Consider the following 18,464-nt stretch of genomic DNA (forward strand, 5'->3'; position numbering starts at 1 on the left):
ATTTTTACGTAATGAACATCGCATCAAAGACAAAACACATAAGCAAACACAATTTGCATGGTCAGAGCAAAACAGAAACCTGTATTCACAGGGTAATATATTTAGACAAACATTAATGCAATTACTACTGTCGCTACTGCAAGTATACGACAGGCGTCAAACACAAAGTGAACAAATAAACTAAAACAAATCAATCGTACAACTTTCTAGAAAACACAAACCATTGACATTGATAGTGTTTGTGTTTTTGGTACAAAAGCATCTACACCAGGTGTTTCAGCCCTATAACGGGGCAAGGTGAGCCATTTCTTCCTAGGGCCTTCAACAGGACGAAGGGAAAACTGTGTGGTCAGGATGTTCAGGGAAAGCTATGGGGACAGACGTCTCACCACAGGTGAAGATGGCGTTGATAACCTATTAATGGTGGGTGTGCATCCCAGAGTCAGCGCGCTATGTCATCTACCTCTTCACATATAGTACCAGTTCAGAGGGGGGATTTCTCACACACGCAACTGCTTGGCCTCGGAAACAAAACCATCTAATGGAGTCCCGGGCGCGGATTCTGTGTCCGTGCTACACAGTGGGGAGCAATGGGCAGCCGGCTGGTGTGCGATCAAGGTTTACGCGTTATAGCCCGTACTCTGGAGACCCGTACAGACACTGCAGAGAGCACATCTCAGAGCTCTCCCGTCGGCTATAGTGTGTAAACCTTGAACGCGCACCAGCCGGCTGCCCATTGCTCCCCACTGTGGAGCACGGACACAGAATCCGCGCCCGGGACTCCATTAGATGGTTTTGTTTCCGAGGCCAAGCAGTTGCGTGTATGAGAAATCCCCCCTCTGAACTGGTACTATATGTGAAGAGGTAGATGCCATAGAGCGCTGACTCTGGGACGCACAACCACCATTAATAGGTTATCGACGCCATCTTCACCTGTGGTGAGACGTCTGTCCCCATAGCTTTCCCTGAACATCCTGACCACACAGTTTTCCCTTCGTCCTGATGAAGGCCCTAGGAAGAAATGGCTCACCTTGCCCCGTTATAGGGCTGAAACACCTGGTGTAGACGCTTTTGTACCAAACACACAAACACTATCAATGTCAATTGTTTGTGTTTGCTAGAAAGTTGTACGATTGATTTGTTTTAGTTTATTTGTTTACTTTGTGTTTGACGCCTGTCGTATACTTGCAGTAGCGACAGTAGTAATTGCATTAATGTTTGTCTAACTATATTACCCTGTGAATACAGGTTTCTGTTTTGCTCTGACCCTGCAAATTGTGTTTGCTTATGTGTTTTGTCTTTGATGCGATGTTCATTACGTAAAAATAGAAATTCAAAAATCTTTTCAAATATAAACGTCTTTGAAATTCTCTGAGTGTGATTCCATACACTTTGCTGTTTTGGGAATGAAAATAGAAGGCAGGAGGATACATAGTAAGATTGTTTTCCAACCCATTCACTTTTGTTCTAGTAACTTTAGCCTTCCTGGGCAGAATAGGGTTGCTTCAACCAGGAGCCCTTTGATATTATTTACCATGTGACGATGTGAAATAATAGTTATATGATGAATTATGTAATGCTGTAAAAATAATATTTTTGTAAAGGTTTTTCAAACCAGAAAAAAAAGACAGGCTGTGAAGGAGCACGTAAAAGTTCTGAGTTGGTCTAAAACGGGACAATCGGGGTTCAAAAGACAGTTAACAGGCTCGAAACAGGGATGCCCCTTATTTCATTGAGGTAATAACAGCTCCACTGTGAATGGAGAGCCCCTAGGGTGAAGCAGTATTATGGGTGGTAGCAGGAGTCGGGTGAAGAGCAAGCTTGGCAAAGTCCTGTCTTGAGTAGTGGTTTTGTCCCTAGGCCCTTTCCAGCCCTACTGGGGCACACATGGAGTCATACTTTGCTGCCTTTGGCCCTTCGATGCAGGAGCCCAGGCTGGATGCAGAAGGCCCAAACATGGAGATATCCTTTGATGCTTTTGGCCCTTAGCAGTAGATGCCAAGGATGGATGCACACAGGCGACTCAGTGAAAATGGAGGCAGTGTGTCACATTATCTTTGGAGAGCCAATATTGCTTCCATACCTCCCCTGCAGAAAGCAGGGTCATGAGCCCTGGGAGTTTCCTTTTTGTGGCAAGGCCCTCAGATAGCGTTTAGGATCCTCAGAGGATTAAGGATGTGGCCATAAAGAGGGACTTTTAAAGAAAATGTTCAGTCACATGATGTGTTGCTATGACTTTCTGGATGCCAATCGGAGTGTTTCAGGAAGGCTTCCTGACGCAAGCAGTCAGGGCCCTGGTTGATGTAGACCGAGAGAGCTTCGTATTGTATAACATATTATTATGGTTTAAATGTTTCTGATGCAAAGCTTGTAACAGCAGACCGGGAACTGAACGGACTGCACAGTCGAAAGATCGCCACCACTTCAATGTATGTTCATGGTGAAGCCCAACCAGGCACTTGCTGCCGAAGGACGACTATGCTGAAAAGGTGTGATTTAAGGCTTGATGAATGAAAACTTAAACTGGACTGTTTACTGCAAGTGACGGCTGCATTGATCATATCACAAAATGATTAACTGATGTAAGATTTGTGTTATGCAAAGGGACTGAAAGACACAATCCTTATTGGCCTGCAGAACTGAAATCAGTTGTGATTGGTCAGTCCTAGTACCATACTATTTTGACAATCTGCTAGGCCTACTGCCACAGACACACAATAATGGAAATGTGAAACAAGAACTTTATGAAGTGCCAATAAAGCACGAAAACTACAAGTATGCTTTTAAACGAGTTCCTCGAAAAGTTGCCCTTTGCTCATCTACAGTTATACTATTTTGTGCCACCCAGATGTTGAAATTTGCATATTCATATGTAGGCAGAGCTTACTGCTCCAAATATTGCCACTGTGATTGCTTCCCTTGCCTGCGGGTCCTGTTGTCTAAGAAGCAGCAGCAAAATACTTGATGGTACACTACTGAGAAGATGCTGCCCTTTTTTAAGCGATATTATAGAAATCAGAAATGTAGAAGAAATTAAAGTGATGAAAAGTCAAATGATATAACTGCAACACTAATGTCCTTAAAAATACAATAAACTAACAAAAACAAATACCATATGCAAACATGATGCAGACACAGTAACATGAAAAAAAAAGCATGCTTGAAAAACGGATTGAGGCGGTTTTAATAGTACGAGACAGTAAATAAAGCTCCATGAGGGCTAGGGAAAGGAGATAGTAATGAGAGAAGGTATCAGGGTGGGGGATGGAGAAGGAGAGATTTCAGGAAAGTGCAGGAGGAAAAGGTAGGTATGGAGCGGCTAGAGAGAGGTAGGGCGTTCCAGTGCAGGGAAGATAGGAGCTGAAAGGTGCTGAAACGGGAGGAGGCAAATGGGGAAGGGGGAACGGTGAGAAGGAATAGATCAGCAGAACGAAGGGAACAGGACGGGGTGTAGAAAGAGAGGAGAGAGGAGAGGTCAGGGGAGCAAGATCATGGAGAGATTTAAAGACAAGGCAGAGAAAATGAAATTTAAGTTGGGAGTGGAAGGGAAGCCAACCAAGGTAAGAAAGCAAGGAGGAAATGGAGTCATGAGGGGCAAGGAGGCAGAGGGTACGGACAGCTGAGTAGTAGAGGGATTTGAGGGGGGCGAGATGAACTGCAGGTAGTCCAAAGAGTATAGAGGAGCAGTAGAAGAGGCGAGAGAAGATAAGGGCGGAGATTAAAAGTTTAGTGGCATGGAAGGTGAGAAGAGCCGACTTTGCGAATGTTGAAAAGATGGTAGCGAGAGGTAAGAGAAATATGGTGGGAAAAGGAGAGGGAGGAATCAAAGTGAATGTCTTATGTATTATGTCTGCAGCTGGGCGAAGGATGGCTGTAAATGGATATGCGGCTCTGTCAAGCCTATAAAGTGTCACCTTGCATTGGATGGCAGCAACATGGCTATAGGGATGCAACTTTACATTCGCTGCTTCACCTATCAAATAGAAAAACGGTCTCACCATAGTGGCTTCTGCACGCCTAGCCCATAGCCCTCTTTTCTCCATAATTATGGGAGGTCTTCCATTAGGACAGGACCCTCTCAACTGCCCCCTTTTTTTTTTTTTTTAAACCTGTTTATTTTAAGAAGGCAGGTTATCACAATACATAACTTAAACATTCGCGACATGATGCATAGTACAGTACAATACGATTCCTTTCCAATTCCCTCCCCCAGTCTCTAGTTCCTTCCCCCCGCTCCTGCAGGGGATCCCCAGCTTGTACTGTTCTCCTGGCCAATTGGGGCTTAAATGTCAAAGCCGTGAAATTTTGGTCATAGTCAAGGACCGGACCCCAGATGTTATGAAAGCGATGTAGAAGGCCTGTTCCGGCGGCCGTCACCCTCTCAGCTATCAAGATATCCCAGGCCTTCACCCACCAGAACGGCATGAGGGGACCTTGTGCCGTCTTCCAGGTACGGGCTATCACGTTCCTGCCCGCCAGTAAGCATTGGGATAATAGTTTGGCCTTAGGTCCTGACCTTGGGTAGATTCCAGGAATTGGAGCTCCAAGGAGAATAGGTTCGGGATCTAGGGGCAGTTGTACCTGAGTAATGTCCGCAATCGTCGCCAGGCATTGTTTCCAGAAGGCTTGGGCCTTGGGGCAAGACCACCACATATGGAAGAAGGAGCCTACTTGGCCACATTGTCTCCAGCAGTGTGGGTCGAGAGTGGGATGCATGTGATGGAGTCTTAAGGGCGGGAAATACCACTGAAGGAGGATCTTATAGGCGCATTCCCTATTTGTGATGCAGGATGAAGAGGAGTGGGCCCGGGACCAGATATCAACCCAGCGTTGGTCCTCAATAGGATGGCCCAGGTCCGCTTCCCATTGGGCCATGTATCAGGGCTTGGAAATTAGGAAGTCCGGTTGGAGGCGTTTGTACAGAGTAGAGATTCTCCCTCGGGGTGGCAGCTCGGTAAGGGTCAGTTCAATGGCCGTTGGGGGGCGGGTGGCTGCCTGGCGAGTCTGTGGATGAGTGCACCAGTGGCACAGCTGGATGTACGTGAACCTATCCTATTCCTGAATCTTGAAGAGTTCTTTACATCGCTCGAAGGTGCAGGGTTGACCCCCCTCGAAGAGTTGTCCCAGGGTCTCCAGGCCTCCTGCGATCCAGGGCCCAAAGTTTCGAATTGACAGGCCAGGTAAGAAAGTCGGGTTCATGAACACTGGGGCGAGGGGGCTGAGTCCCACTGGAATCTTCTTTAGTTTCAGTGCTTTGTCCCAGACCGAAATGGTATGTTTAGTGGTCGCCAGGAGTTCCCGCCATCGCCGCCGTTTCGGAGGAGGGACATGTGGGAGAAAGCGTAGAGGCAGGGGTAGTTGCGCCTGTTCGAGGTCCACCCATATGGGGTGGTTAGTAAGTATTTGCCATGATTGAATACAGGCCAGCTGGGCCGCCATCTGGTACTTTTGTAGATCTGGAACCCTGAGACCGCCGAGCCTTGCGTTGTCCAGCATCGTGGATTTAGGGATCCTGAATTTTTTCCCCCTCCAAATAAACTGCAACATTTTCTTCTGTAGGTTTTGGAGGGCTGGGGCCGGAATCGGGACTGGGAGAGAGGAGCAAGCATAAAGGAACCTTGGTAGCACGTTAATTTTACACGCCGTGATACGGCCCATCAGCTAGATCTACTGTGCAGCCCACCGCTTGAGGTCCGCCTCCAAGGCCGTAAATAGTGGAGGGAAATTAGCCTGATAAACCTCGCTTGGGTTATCTGGGATCTGGACCCCCAGGTAACTGATTTCGCTGGTCGTCCATTGTACTGGGCAGAGCGAGATTAGGGCTTCTCGGTCCTTCGAGGATAGGCCCACCGCCAGGGCGACTGACTTCCGAAAATTGATGACAAAGCCTGTGACCCTTCCATAGCTTGCTATCTCTGCCAGGGCCTGAGGGAGGGAGGAGCGGGGCTCCGTAATGGTCATAAGGACATCATCCGCGTAGAGGGCCAGTTTATGATGCGTTGAGCCCGATTGGAAGCCTTTGATTGCAGGGTTCAGCCTGATCCGCTGGGCGAACGGCTCCATAATTAGTGCGAAAAGGAGCGGCGACAGTGGACATCCCTGTCTGGTTCCACAGGTTAAGCCGATAGGGGAGGAAAGGGTGCCATTGACTCTCAGAAGGGTTTTGGGCGCTTTATAGTTAGCCAGCGTCATAGTGCAGAATTCTGGGCTGAATCCAAAAGCTTCGAGGGTGAGCCTCATGAAGGCCCAGTCTACTTTAGCAAATGCCTTAATTGCGTCCAGGGCCAGAAGCACCAACTCCCGGGAGTCTCGGGAGGCAAGCTCCACCAGATCCAAGGTCCTCCGGATATTGTCAGCGGTGGAACGATGTTTGAGGAAGCCAGTTTGGTCGGCGCTGATTATCTCTGGCAAAACCTGGGAGAGGCGTGTTGCTAGAATTTTGGAGTATATATTAGCATCGATAGAGCGATAGGTCTATATGACGCAGGATTCCTTGGATCGCCTCCATGTTTTTGCAGTAAGACAGTGATTGACTCTTGCATGGACGGGGTTATCGTGCCTGTGGTTCTGAATGAATTAAACAGCTGCACCAAAGGCGCTAACAATTGAGGTTTGAAAATCTTGTAGAACCTGGTCGTAAATCCATCCGGGCCAGGGGCCCGGGATTTAAGGGCTTTTATCGCCACGTCCACTTCCTCGTCGGTGATCGGCGCCTCCAAAGAGTCATAGGCTGCCTTCTTTAGTCGGGGCAGCGCTACTTCCCGTAGATATTCCTTTTGTTCTCCCACGTCTTGCACTGGAGCGGTCATCACCTGGGTCAGGTGGGCTGTTGCAAGCCGAAGTTTGTCCTGGGTGGCGTATTGAATTTTGCCATGTTGATCCCGTAGACCCACAATCGTGTTGTTCCTCCTTGTCTTGGCCAGTTTGGCCACCAGTAATCTATTTGCCTTGTTGTTCTTAGCATAGTAAAACTGCTTAGCCTTCGCTATTTGGTGGGCAGTATGTTCAGCATAGTGGGCCTCAATCATCTTCTGCGCTATCCGGATAGCCCGCTGATTTTTAGGGGTCCAGCCCTTCTCCTTATGGCTTTTTCAAGTTCTTCTTCGAGGCTCTGACGAGTTTGTCGTCGATGCCTGTGGTAGGCCACTCCTTGCGCAATCAATTCCCCCCTCACCACTGCCTTCATTGCATCCCAGTTGTTGGCGGGGGAGGTGTCTTCGCTGGGGTTCTCTTTGAAGAAATTGGTGATCATGGTTGCAATTGTATCTCTGAGTGGCATTTCGTTCAGAATCGGGTCATATAACGTCCATCTACGCTGTTGGGGATTGAGTGGTTCCTGCACTCGGATCTCCAGGGCCACCGGGGCGTGATCAGACAGGATTCTGGAGCCAATTGTCACATCGTCGGTGAATGTAAAAATTTGCGGGGATACCAAGAGAAGGTCTATCCTGGAGAATGTTCTGTGAACATACGAGTAGAAAGAGAAGTCTGTTTCAGACGGATGGAGTACCCTCCACGAGTCCACCACCCCTAAAGTTCTGAACAATTGCAGGAGAGCCAAAGCTGTAGCGAAGTCCCCGGTAGAGGGCGGGTGCGACTTATCTTTGATGGGGTCCGGGACCCCATTGAAGTCATCCCAAATCACAATCTGGCCTTCCAGGAAGGGAGAGAGAGCTGTACTTAGCGACTCATAGAAAAGCGCCTGGCCTGAGTAGGTGAGTCTCCTGTAGCATAGCCACTGCCGCGTTGTCATTCTGGAGTTACTGCAGAATGGACTTGCGTTTTGGAGGTGAGTTCAGTCCCCTAACGTTCAGGGAGACAAATTGCAGAGTCTGGTGTTCCGGGACCAGCTCCGGAGGCTCCGATAAGTTCTGGGGGGGAGAGGGGGGGGGGAGATATAGAGGGATTAGCCATCATGTCGCGGAGTGTGCAGCCATAGGTTTCCCTGCCTTCAGGGTTTTTGCTCGGACCGCCAACGGGAGGACCGAGATTTAACTAGGGGAGGCAGACTGTTTGTGGGTCGAAAGCCCCCCCTGGCCAACAGGGCCAACGAATAATGAAAGGCCAACATGGCCAAGATCATCAATAGTCTTGGTGTATCGTTCCAAGGACTCATTGGTGGAAAGTACCTTGGAGCTGGGCATGAGCCGTGGAATGGTGCCCGCTGCGTTAGGAATGGCGCACATCTGTGTTCCTGTGGGTGCTGCTCTGCTCCAGAGTGCAGGGCCGGCGAACCAGGAGTGTAAGAGCCAGCGACCTCATCGAAGGACCCCGCTAGGCTATTTCCTCTTCCGGAATCTCGGAACCTTCGACCAGGAATTTTGTGTGGGATCAGGAGCCGCCACAGGGTCTGAGCCGGCCGTCGCCTCTATGGGCGGAGGAGGTGAAGGGCTGGAAGCGTCCGGGTTCAAGATGTTTTTAGCATCTTCCAAGTGGCTAATTCTCCTTAAAGAGCCTTTGTATGAGAATTGCAAGGCAGTGGGATGAAGCCATCTGTAGCAGACTTTTTGGGCTTGAAGAAAGGTAGTTAACGGGCGGAGGGCTCGCCTCCTCTGGAGCGTGAGAGGGGATAGATCTTGAAAGATCTGGAGAGAGGCCCCCTGGAATGTGATGTCATCCTTGGAACGGCTGATCGCCGAGATGGCTTCCTTCGTGGTGAAAAAGTGCACCCTGGTGATAACGTCAGGTGGGCCATCCGATTCCACTCCACGACGAGTGTTCAGCCTGTGGGTGCGGTCTAGGAGCAGCTGCGAGTCATCAAGGTCAGGGAGGAGGGTTTGAAAGAAGAGGCCCATGTATTCCGCCAACCCTTTGTCAGGGATCGAGGCAGGAACCCCTCGGATCCAGAGGTTGTTGCGCCGGGCCCTATCTTCCAGGTCCTCCTGTTTGTATTTCAGATTGTCACATTTGTCCTGCAGGAGTCTAATTGAATGCTGGACCTCGGCTAAGGCGGAGGTATGATCCCGTGAGCAATCCTCAACCTCCCCCAATCTCTGTTCCGCCTCCGAGACCCTTTTGTCTGTACTCTCAAGCTTGGTAGAAAGTTCTGTCATAAAGGTCCGGAATTCTGCTTTGATGTCAGCATAAATTCCCGGATATCTTCTCTGGTCGCCAGTGGTCCCTTGTTATCCAGAGATACCCGCGAGGCAGAGGGGCAGAAGTCCCGTTTCTTTGTTTTTTCAGATGACATCAACATAGCTGCTATGTCCGAGGACTTGGTGGATTTCTGTAGTTTAGTCATTGTGTTGCTTGTCGGCAGCGAGTTAATGGCTGCCAAGAGCTCCGCAGCCATGAGGGTGCGTCGCCGCGGGGGGCGCATGGCACTCCTCGAGCCTTGCAAGAAGCTAAGGTGTGTCACTTCACTCGTGCAGATTATAGCCTTGTCCGCAGGGAACAAGGCAGTGGGCCGGGGTGCCCCAGGAAGTGTTCAGAAGGCTGGAGGGGGAGAAGAAGAGTCAAGGGACTTGCACGCGGGCCAAGCCTACCACCAGCGCGGGTCCAGGGTCCCTTGGGAGGGCGCAGTGTCTAAGCGGGTGCCGAACTGCTCACTTACAGAGGCTGCAAGGCATGATGAGGAATCCACCAGGGGTCCCCAAAAACGGCTCCCACAGCCAGCTGCCGCGAAAACCCTTTGGCATCTCCCTGGACTTCTTACCGGGAGTTATGGCCCCCACCTCTCTCTGGCCGCAGAGGAGCCACCAGGCGTAGCTCTGGTGCAGGATCCTCCCGATGTTGGCGGAGGAACCTCTCTGCACGCTGACCGCCTCAGTCGCAGCCCCCCACTCAGATTCAGGCACGGGTGTCCGTGCCATCAGCTGGGCTCTGAGCGTCGGCATGGATCCCTAAACCGCGGGGCCAGCATCAGTCGGTGCTCGTGGAAGGTCCGCAAGGAAGATCACAACGTTGCATCCAGGGCTCCGAACCGGCTCCTCCATCCGGAGCCACGCCAACACATCCTTTGCTCCGGCGCTTCAGGGGGGCAGGGACGGGCCACTCCCTGCAGGCAGATGGAGCCAGTCCGCTCGCCATGCCCGGGCGCTCGACTCCCCCAGCCTGTGTGCTGCGACAGGGTTTGCCTCCATGTCCCTGCGGCGTATGCGCACTGCCGTGCGTCCGCCATCTTGGTTTTCTCGGGCGGGGGAGGGAGCCGGGCTCTGAACGGTGATTTGGCGCGCAAAGCTCCGATATCAGCCCCTCATCTCAGGACAGCTTCTTCTCCAGCGGCTCCCACGCCTGCGGCCGAGGTCGTTGAATCGATTAGGGCCCAGGAACCGCATGAATTCAGGCACGGCAGCGGGCGATCCACGGGCGGCTTCAAAGGAGCGACCTCATCGAGTCGGCTCCAAGCCACGCCCCCCCTCAACTGCCCCTTTAATGTTTTTCCCTTGATAGGGTATGGCAGCACGGGCGTGACTAGTTCTGTTGACCACGCCCACCAGGAACACCAGTCAGTCCTTGCAGCCACCTGTTGGGTTATGTACAGTAACCTTTTCAAGAGGGATGGAGAGAGGAGCGTATGGAGGAAAAAAGGACCATGGACTAAGAATACAGAAGTCACTAACTTTCTTACTCTTATGTCACGCCCCCTTTTCTCCATCTCAGTAGTGTTAATTTCTGAAGCATCATAATAGGTGTGGTGCACATCGGTAGCTCCATAGATAACACAATAAGAAATCACAATGAACAGCACAAGACACTCCAGAACACTTGTCATGCCACTTAGCTACATATAATGTAGCTTGGCCACAATTTCACTGTCAGCCACACAATGGTGCTCTCTGACACACTGGAAAATGGAGGAACTATGCTGTGGTAGCTCGTCTATGCAAGTGCTCTGCTGCTCCTGGCATCTACAAACCCTGTAAATGTTACTAAATGTGTGTGGCAGGATTGTTAAAGAAGTGCCAAAGTAAAGCCTTGGCAGGCTTTTGAAGTGCACATTTATTTTAGTGCCCTTCATGGGATACTTTCTAGCAGTTTGTGTAAAGGAGTTGCCTTACAGAAAACATATTTACCTTATTTAAAAGGGAATTGCTCCATAAAAAGTCCATGTGGTGGGTTTCGATCTCTTTCCCAAGAATAAAAGATTCCTTAACAATAACTTCCATTTCCTTCAGGTAGCACCACAGTACTACTTTTCTGCAATGATCCTGCAAAACAAATAGGATGCAATGACATGCCAAGAACAAACCGCAGTAAAAGCAATATAATACACTGATAATTCATGAAAAATAGCTAACTTATTGGTGTGGAGGGTGTGGGGCACCTTGGCCATTGAGTGTAATATAGAAATGTTCTTGGAGAGATCTTGGTCTCCTAAACTAGAAATAGCAATTTGAGACCCCCTCCAGCTAATCCAGAATAGGGTAGCAAGACTTATCCTTGGCCTCAAGCCCAGGGACCACATCTCTCTTGCCCTACAAAGTCTTCGCTGGCTCACGGTCAGGGATCACTATCTGCAAATCTTTCTCACTAAATCTTCCCACTCTAGACACAAACGTTCCTCTGGCACCAACTCCTTGTGTGTAAAGCAGTTTTCTAAACAGAGAGCAGGTGGTCGATCACTTTCCTCAACGGGCTCCCTTCTTTGGAAGAGCCCCCCCCTCTTCGTCTTGAGCAGGACCTCCTTAAGTTCCAGAAAAGCCTCAAGACCTTCCTCTTTACCTCTTTCATCCCTTCCTCTCTCCCCTGCTAATCACACAGTAGCTTGATTGGTGTGCAGGGCCCTTATGCATCCTCGGGGACCTGAACTCCAACATCTTATCTTCCCTGCTGCTGTCCATCATCTGCACTTGCCTCGACTCACCCTCTACCACTGGAGGTTGCACTTAACTTTCTTTCTTCATACCACTTCACCTTCTGCTCTCCATGAGCGCCACAGCACCTATCCCATACCCCTCTCCCCTCTGCACTTGCACTTTCTGAACACTCACAAGGCATAGTAGGTATATCTTCCCCGCCCGATTGTCTATTGTTGTATTTATTATTTAACATTGTTGTAATTTCATTACTATCATGCTCTGTCCCCTCCCTGTTGCCCTGTGGGCGCTTTGAAACAGTATTTGCTTCCTGTATAAGCACCTAACAAGTGAATAATAAATAAATAAATATCACAGAAGTGCCACTTTTATTTAACGTTTTAGGTTTTGGCTTACAAAGTGTGCTCCAGTTACAGCTAGCATAAGCACAATCTGATACTAGAAGTAGAATGGGGAGGGCTGGATTAGTGGAAAGATACATATATGCCAGTGCTTTGGCCATGTTCCCACCCTCTCTACACTCATGCTGTGCAGGCATAGATGTCCCGCGTCACAAAGGTACATGGGGAGAAATCGCCATTGGCACTTTCACGCTGTCCTTCAGAATTTTGAAAAAGTGCACATTACTGAAGAAATCTCTGAGGCTGGGATTCAGCTTTTCTTACCTGACTGGCGGGTACGAGGAACCAGGAACGAGACTCGGACACAGAGGACTCATGATGGTTGGTATACACTTTCCTTAAATAATAAAGGGGTTGGAAAACGCCTCACTATCCCTGATCTAAGAGGTATTTCCCCAACTCAACCAAAAACTAAGGGTCTGTCGGGTGTCACGATGTCCAAAGCAAAAATGTCCTTTGTCCGAAATCCTATCCTAGCCCTCTCATTCTAACAACTAACTCTAAGGTACTAAGGGTATTGTCTTTGATGCCAAAAGTGAACAAATGTTCAAGTTCAACAAAAGGCATAACGCCAACACAAGGGTTTCCAAATGGATAGTGTTCACAGCTCTGGGGATTGACTCCCTTCCCCAGGTTTCTCTCCAGCAAAACAAAAGTTCAAAAGAATAACCAAGTTCTTTATGGGCCAAGAGAATGACTCCCTCCTCTTCACCTTGCAATCCAATCCAGGGGAAATGACTCCGTTCCCTGGGCTTTTTATCACACTCAATACCGTTCAGATCCTAAGGGCATGGTGTCTTCCTTGGGATTCTCTCATACAGTAATTGGCACAACTTGGTTGCAGATCCCAGACTCGCAAAGCACCTGGTACACTCCTCATAAAGGTTTTCTCATACAGTTCTTTATCCAACATGCATGGAGGCATGGGGTAGTGTCAGACATGGTATGTGCAAACCTACTGAATGCTGAAACATTCCAGGCAAAGGCGGTTTCATGTCAATCTTGACTGAGTCTTCTACCCACCAAGGCTAGGCAAGTTTAAGCAAGGAATAGGAGAAATAGTCAGTGACATGTTGGTCAAGTTTAATTCAAATATCATTCTGGTTGGTGGTCGAATCTCCAGTCATTGCCTCTAAAAGGCTGCTCAGGTTGAAATGGAATAAGCCATATATTAAACTTATCCGTTTGGGAGATCAGTGGTGGCACAGCCATCCACATGTGGCCTTGTGCCCAGTGGCGGCTGTTGATTTTTTAAACTGCGGGGATGGGCGGTGTAAATATTTCCCACTAAGCAGTGCGAGCGATCAAGTGTAGCAAGAGAGCCTGAAGTCACTAAGGGTGTTTCAGATGGTGGGAGTTTCCAAAAGCTTTCCCCCCCTTCTTCACAAAATGCAACTGTGACACTTTCATCCATGTTTACATATTGTTCGTGTCCTCTAAGCCGTTTTGAAATGAAAGCTTTTCTAAACTCAGGAAACATTCCAGCGTGCCCGCCATAATTTCTGCAGGAGATGTCAAGAACACTTGACAAAATGCCCCATCCAAGTTTGGCGATGGTTATGTGGCGGGAGAACTCTGCGAAGCGCGCCATGCGTAGAAGCACCGATATTCCAATATCTGCTGTGGGTGGCACTCTGGTGCATTGAAGACCCATGTGGTGCCCTGATCCTCGGCTGGCCCCTCCTATACAATACCGGGCGGGCCGGTGGCCACAATCAGGGCCAAGCACTGCCTGAGGTGCTGGTATGGCAGCGGAGATGGCGATGTGGACCATGGAGGTTGGGCTGTCTAGCTGCAACAGCGTTTGGCGCCACCCCTGTGCTTCCTGGGGCTCAGTGGATGGCTGGGTTGCTTGTGGCTCTACCACATCATGTGGGAAAGTGTGTTGGTAACTGTGGCCGGTGCGGACGCTGGCCCTGGCTTGGGGACCTCTTCAGGCCTTCCAGCTTGTAATCTAGACCCAGTGTGGCCGGGGCGGAATCCTGAGAGGAACAGACAACTGAGGCAAAACAAACAAGTGGGGGCACTCTCGCCCGGTCTATCAGAGTGTGTGCAGATCCAGGGCTGCCTCAGATGTTGTGAGGGCCACTTACATTGACTATTCCAGCGCAGCCCACAGGATCCTCCCCAGCCTGTTGGTGTGCATAGCCCATCACCCACTCCCACACAACACTTCAGAACAGCATTATAATGAAGGGAGGTGGGGGCTCCAAAAACAGGGGAAGATGGATGCCTTTACGGGGCAGACCCATAAAGCTGGGTCGCTGGAGGGCACAAATTCAGGGACCGTGCTACTGACATGGCGCAATGCATTTAACATAATGAACTTAGAATTACCATACAGTAATTACTTACCACTCTGGCGAGCGCTTAGTATACAGTCCACAATTGATGGATCCATATGCGTCAGATGGCAGGGAATACGGTCCAATATGCTGAGGGATATGTATGCAAATGGTCTTTTCCTTACATTGGAGGATGTTGAAAATACCTGAGTACTGACTCCCCTGTTTAGGTTGCACTTTTACAGACTTGGAGCGGCATTTAAAGCAAAGAGGCCCTTTTTCCCCACTGAACTGAGAGAAAACCCTCTACTGACTTTATATCGTCAACTCCTCCAATTGTCGACACTTAGTTGCAACACTATCTTCTTTAATTCAAGATTCTATAGCGCTGCCACCTTTTAGACTGCGTTTTCAAGCTGCATACCTTTAAGCATAAGAAACAAGTTACTTCCCTGTACTTACCTGTAACTGTTGTTCTCCAGCATGGGTCTAACATGGATTCAAATGATCATGAATATTCCCTGTTGTCAGGTGGGGAATCCTCCGTAAAAGGAAAAACTGTTTCACTTTCGTTTATAAATTGTCTTCTCTAAACCAATCATTGAGCGCTGGGTCATACTGCCCCCAGCCAATGACTGCCCTCTCTCTAAGCCCATCCTCTGGCTGCCATGCTTCAGATTTGGTAGCACGTTAAGTGACAGTATGACCAAGAAGAACCACAGAGGGGCAGGAGAGAGGGTTTGCATGTGAATCCATGCCAGACCCATGCTGCAGAACAACAGTTACAGGTAAGTAAGGAAAAAGTTACTTAGCTGTAACTGTTGTTCTCCAGCATGGATCTGGCATGGATTCACATGCTCATAAATATTCCCCATCGTCAGGCTGGGAATCCTCGGTAAAGAAAAAATCAGTTTCGTTCCTGAACTGTCTTTCTACCATTAACCGATCACTGGTCTCTGGGTCATACTGCCCCTAGCCAATGACTGCCCTCTCTCTAAGCCCCTCCTCTGGCTGCCATCTTCAGATTTGGTAGCACGTTAAGTGGCAGTATGACCAAGAACAGCCACAGAGGGCTAGGCGGGAGGGTTCACATGTGAATCCATGCCAGGCCCATGCTGGAGAACAACTGTTGCAGGTAAGTAACTTGTTCCTTCTCCAGCATGGTGTCTGGCATGGATTCACATGCTCATGAATACAAGAATACATAGCAGTACACACATGCACAACCACGGGAGCTGGCAAGGCTCAACATTAAGCATTACAACAACTCAACATTAAGCATTTCTTACCTCCTCACCAGGCTCACCTTCAAGCAAACAGGTTGCGCAGCACTGCCTGGCCGACTCTGGACTCCTGCCTGGAATCCCGGTCGACGCTTAGAATCTCGTGAAGGTGTGCGTCGACCTCCACGTAGCAGCCCTGCAGATGTCCAGCAGGGGCACACCAGATAGGAACACCGTGGTAACAGCGATCGCTCTGGTCGAATGGGTTCTGGGACGGCTGGGCAAGGGTCGGTTTGCCAACTGGTGACAGTGCATGATGGAGCCGGAGAGCCATCTGGAAATGGAAGCCTTCGAGAGGGCCTTCCCTTGTTTCACAGGGCCAAAGTTCACAAACAGCTGTGATGTCTTTCAAAAAAACTCTTCGTGCAGACCACGTAGAACCGCTCTAGCCACATCCAGCAAGTGCAAAGTCCTCCCAGCCGGCGACGAAGGTGACGGGAAGAAAACAGGTACCACCAAGGGCTCGTTGAGATGGAAGTCTGACGGCACCTTGGGCATGAAGGAGGGGTGCGTCCTCAGCACTACCCTCGTCTCGTGGAATGTCAAATATGGAGGCTTACAGGAGAGGGCCTGGATCTCTCCCACTCATCGTTCAGTGGTGATGGCCACAAGAAAAGCGGTCTTCCACGATAGGAACTTCATCAGCGCTGAATGCAAGGGCTCGAATGGCGGACCCAAGAGCCAGGTCAGCACTACGTTGAGCTCCCATGCCAGGGCCGGGGCTTTCACCGGCAGGAACAAACGGAACAGTTTCTTCATGAACTCCTTCACCAGGCGATGAGACCACAGCGACGACCGCCCCGGAATTCTGGTGTAGCGGGAGATAGCCGCCTGATGGATTTTGATGGAGGCATGTGCCAGCCCCGCCTTGGCCAGCGACAGCAAGTACGGCAGCATTTGAGGGCCTGCAATCCATAGAGGGTTGATCTGTGCATGGCAACAGACAGAGAACCTCTTCCACTTATGTCCATAGCACTTAAGAGTCAAGGAAGCCCTGGCCTTTGCAAGAACCTCCTTGCAGTCCGCAGGGATGTCGTAGCCTCCGAACTCTAGTGCTGCAGGAGCCAGGCCTGCAGGTTCAGCTATCCCAGGTCATGATGTAGGATGGCGCCTCCTTCCCTGGCGAGAAGATCTGCATCCGTCGGCAGTTTGACTGGGGGAGACGCTGACATGTCCAGAAGGTCTGGGAACCATATCTGCCTCGGCCATGCCGGTGTGACGAGGATAATCCTGCACCGGGACCATCTGAGTTGACTGATGAGTCGCAGAAGTAAAGGCAATGGTGGGAACGCATACAGGACAGGCCGTCCCAGGGGAAGGAGAATGCATCGCCCATGCTCCCCTGCTGGGGAAACCTGCTGGCGAACCTCCGGCACTTGGTGTTCATCGCCGTCGCGAACAAATCGATCTGGGGATTGCCCAGTCGGAATAGGAGATCCACCTGATCCTGTCGAAGTTCCCACTCGTGGCAAGAGCGCAGTTCCCTGCTGAGTGAGTCAGCGACAGTGTTTTTCACTGCTTCCAGATGAAAGGGTACCAGGAACATCACCTGGGCGACGCCCCAGTGCCACAGATCCTGCGCTTCCTTGGATAGGGCTGGGGATCTGGTACCTCCCTGCTTCCAGATGTAGAACATCGTGGTGCTGTTGTCGGTGAAGACCCGTACCACTTTGCCCTTGAGGGACGGAAGGAAGGAAGGACCTGAGGGCCCAGAACATGGCCCGGAGCACCAGGCTGTTGATGTACAGGGACCTCTCCTCCAGGAGCCAAAGGCCTCTTGCGTGGAGATCTCTGGTGTGTACTCCCCATCCCTCCAGGGAGGCGTCCGTCGTCACCGTTTCCCGGTGCGCTGGGGTCTGAAGTCCATGCCTGCCGCAAGATGCAAGCAGATGCCTCACCACCAGATCGCTTGACGGAGAGTCTCGTTGAGTGGGATCTTGTCTTCGAACCTTCCCGCCGCTTGCATCCAACGGGTGTCGAACTCCTGCAGTGGCCGCATCCGCAACCTGCACAGACGCACGAGGTAGATGCAAGATGACATCATGCCGAGCAGGGACTTGGTGGACCTCACCCTGGCCACTTCCATGGTCAACAGCCGTTGTACCTTGCCTAAGATGGCCCTCATCCTTTCCTCCGAGGGTGAGGCCAACTGCGCCACTGTGTCGAGTCTGGCTCCCAAGAACAGGGCTTCCTGCGACGGTACCAAGTAGGACTTCACAAGGTTGATCGTGAATCCCAGTTCCGTGAGCAGGTGGACGGTCTTTGCTGTGTGGTCAACGGCGAGTTCTCTTGACTTTGCTCGGATGAGTCAATCGTCCAGGTAGGGGTATACGTGGATCCCCTGCAGGCGCAGCCGTGCTGCTACCGATGCCAGGCACTTGGTAACGACCCTTGGAGCCGACTTCAACCCAAAGGGCAGGGCCTTGAACTGGTAGTGCTGCCCTTGGACCATGAACGCAGGAACTTTCGATGTCCTTTGTGTATGGGGATGTGAAAGTAAGCATCCTCCAAGTCCAGTCACGATAGAAAGTCGCCTTCCTCCAGCTATCCCAGCATGTGCTGAAGGGTAACCATCCGGAACGTCTGTGCTTTGATGTATTTGTTGAGGCGTCGAAGGTCCAGGATGGGTCGCCAGCTGCCGGTCTTCTTTCGGACGAGGAAGTACTGCAAGTATACTTCCAGAGCCCCAGAGCCTCTTTGGGATGAGTTCTATCGCGCCCTTTCTTAGCATGGCTC

At 50.4% G+C, this 18,464-nt stretch overlaps 1 protein-coding gene across 9 annotated transcripts in view; it reads right to left on the minus strand.

The window, feature by feature from the left end:
- The window catches only part of IL15 (interleukin 15), a 1,104,687-nt gene that overhangs the window by 238,289 nt on the left and 847,934 nt on the right, over positions 1–18,464 (minus strand). For all 9 annotated transcript variants that reach the window (XM_069631186.1, XM_069631185.1, XM_069631191.1 and 6 more), the window contains one exon: positions 11,016–11,150. In XM_069631186.1, coding sequence (XP_069487287.1) covers positions 11,016–11,150 — 135 coding nt within the window. The remainder of the gene's footprint in view (positions 1–11,015; positions 11,151–18,464) is intronic.

Source organism: Ambystoma mexicanum, chromosome 6q, assembly GCF_040938575.1.
Source record: "Ambystoma mexicanum isolate Mex_15411 chromosome 6q, UKY_AmexF1_1, whole genome shotgun sequence".
Taxonomy (NCBI): Eukaryota; Metazoa; Chordata; class Amphibia; order Caudata; family Ambystomatidae; genus Ambystoma; species Ambystoma mexicanum.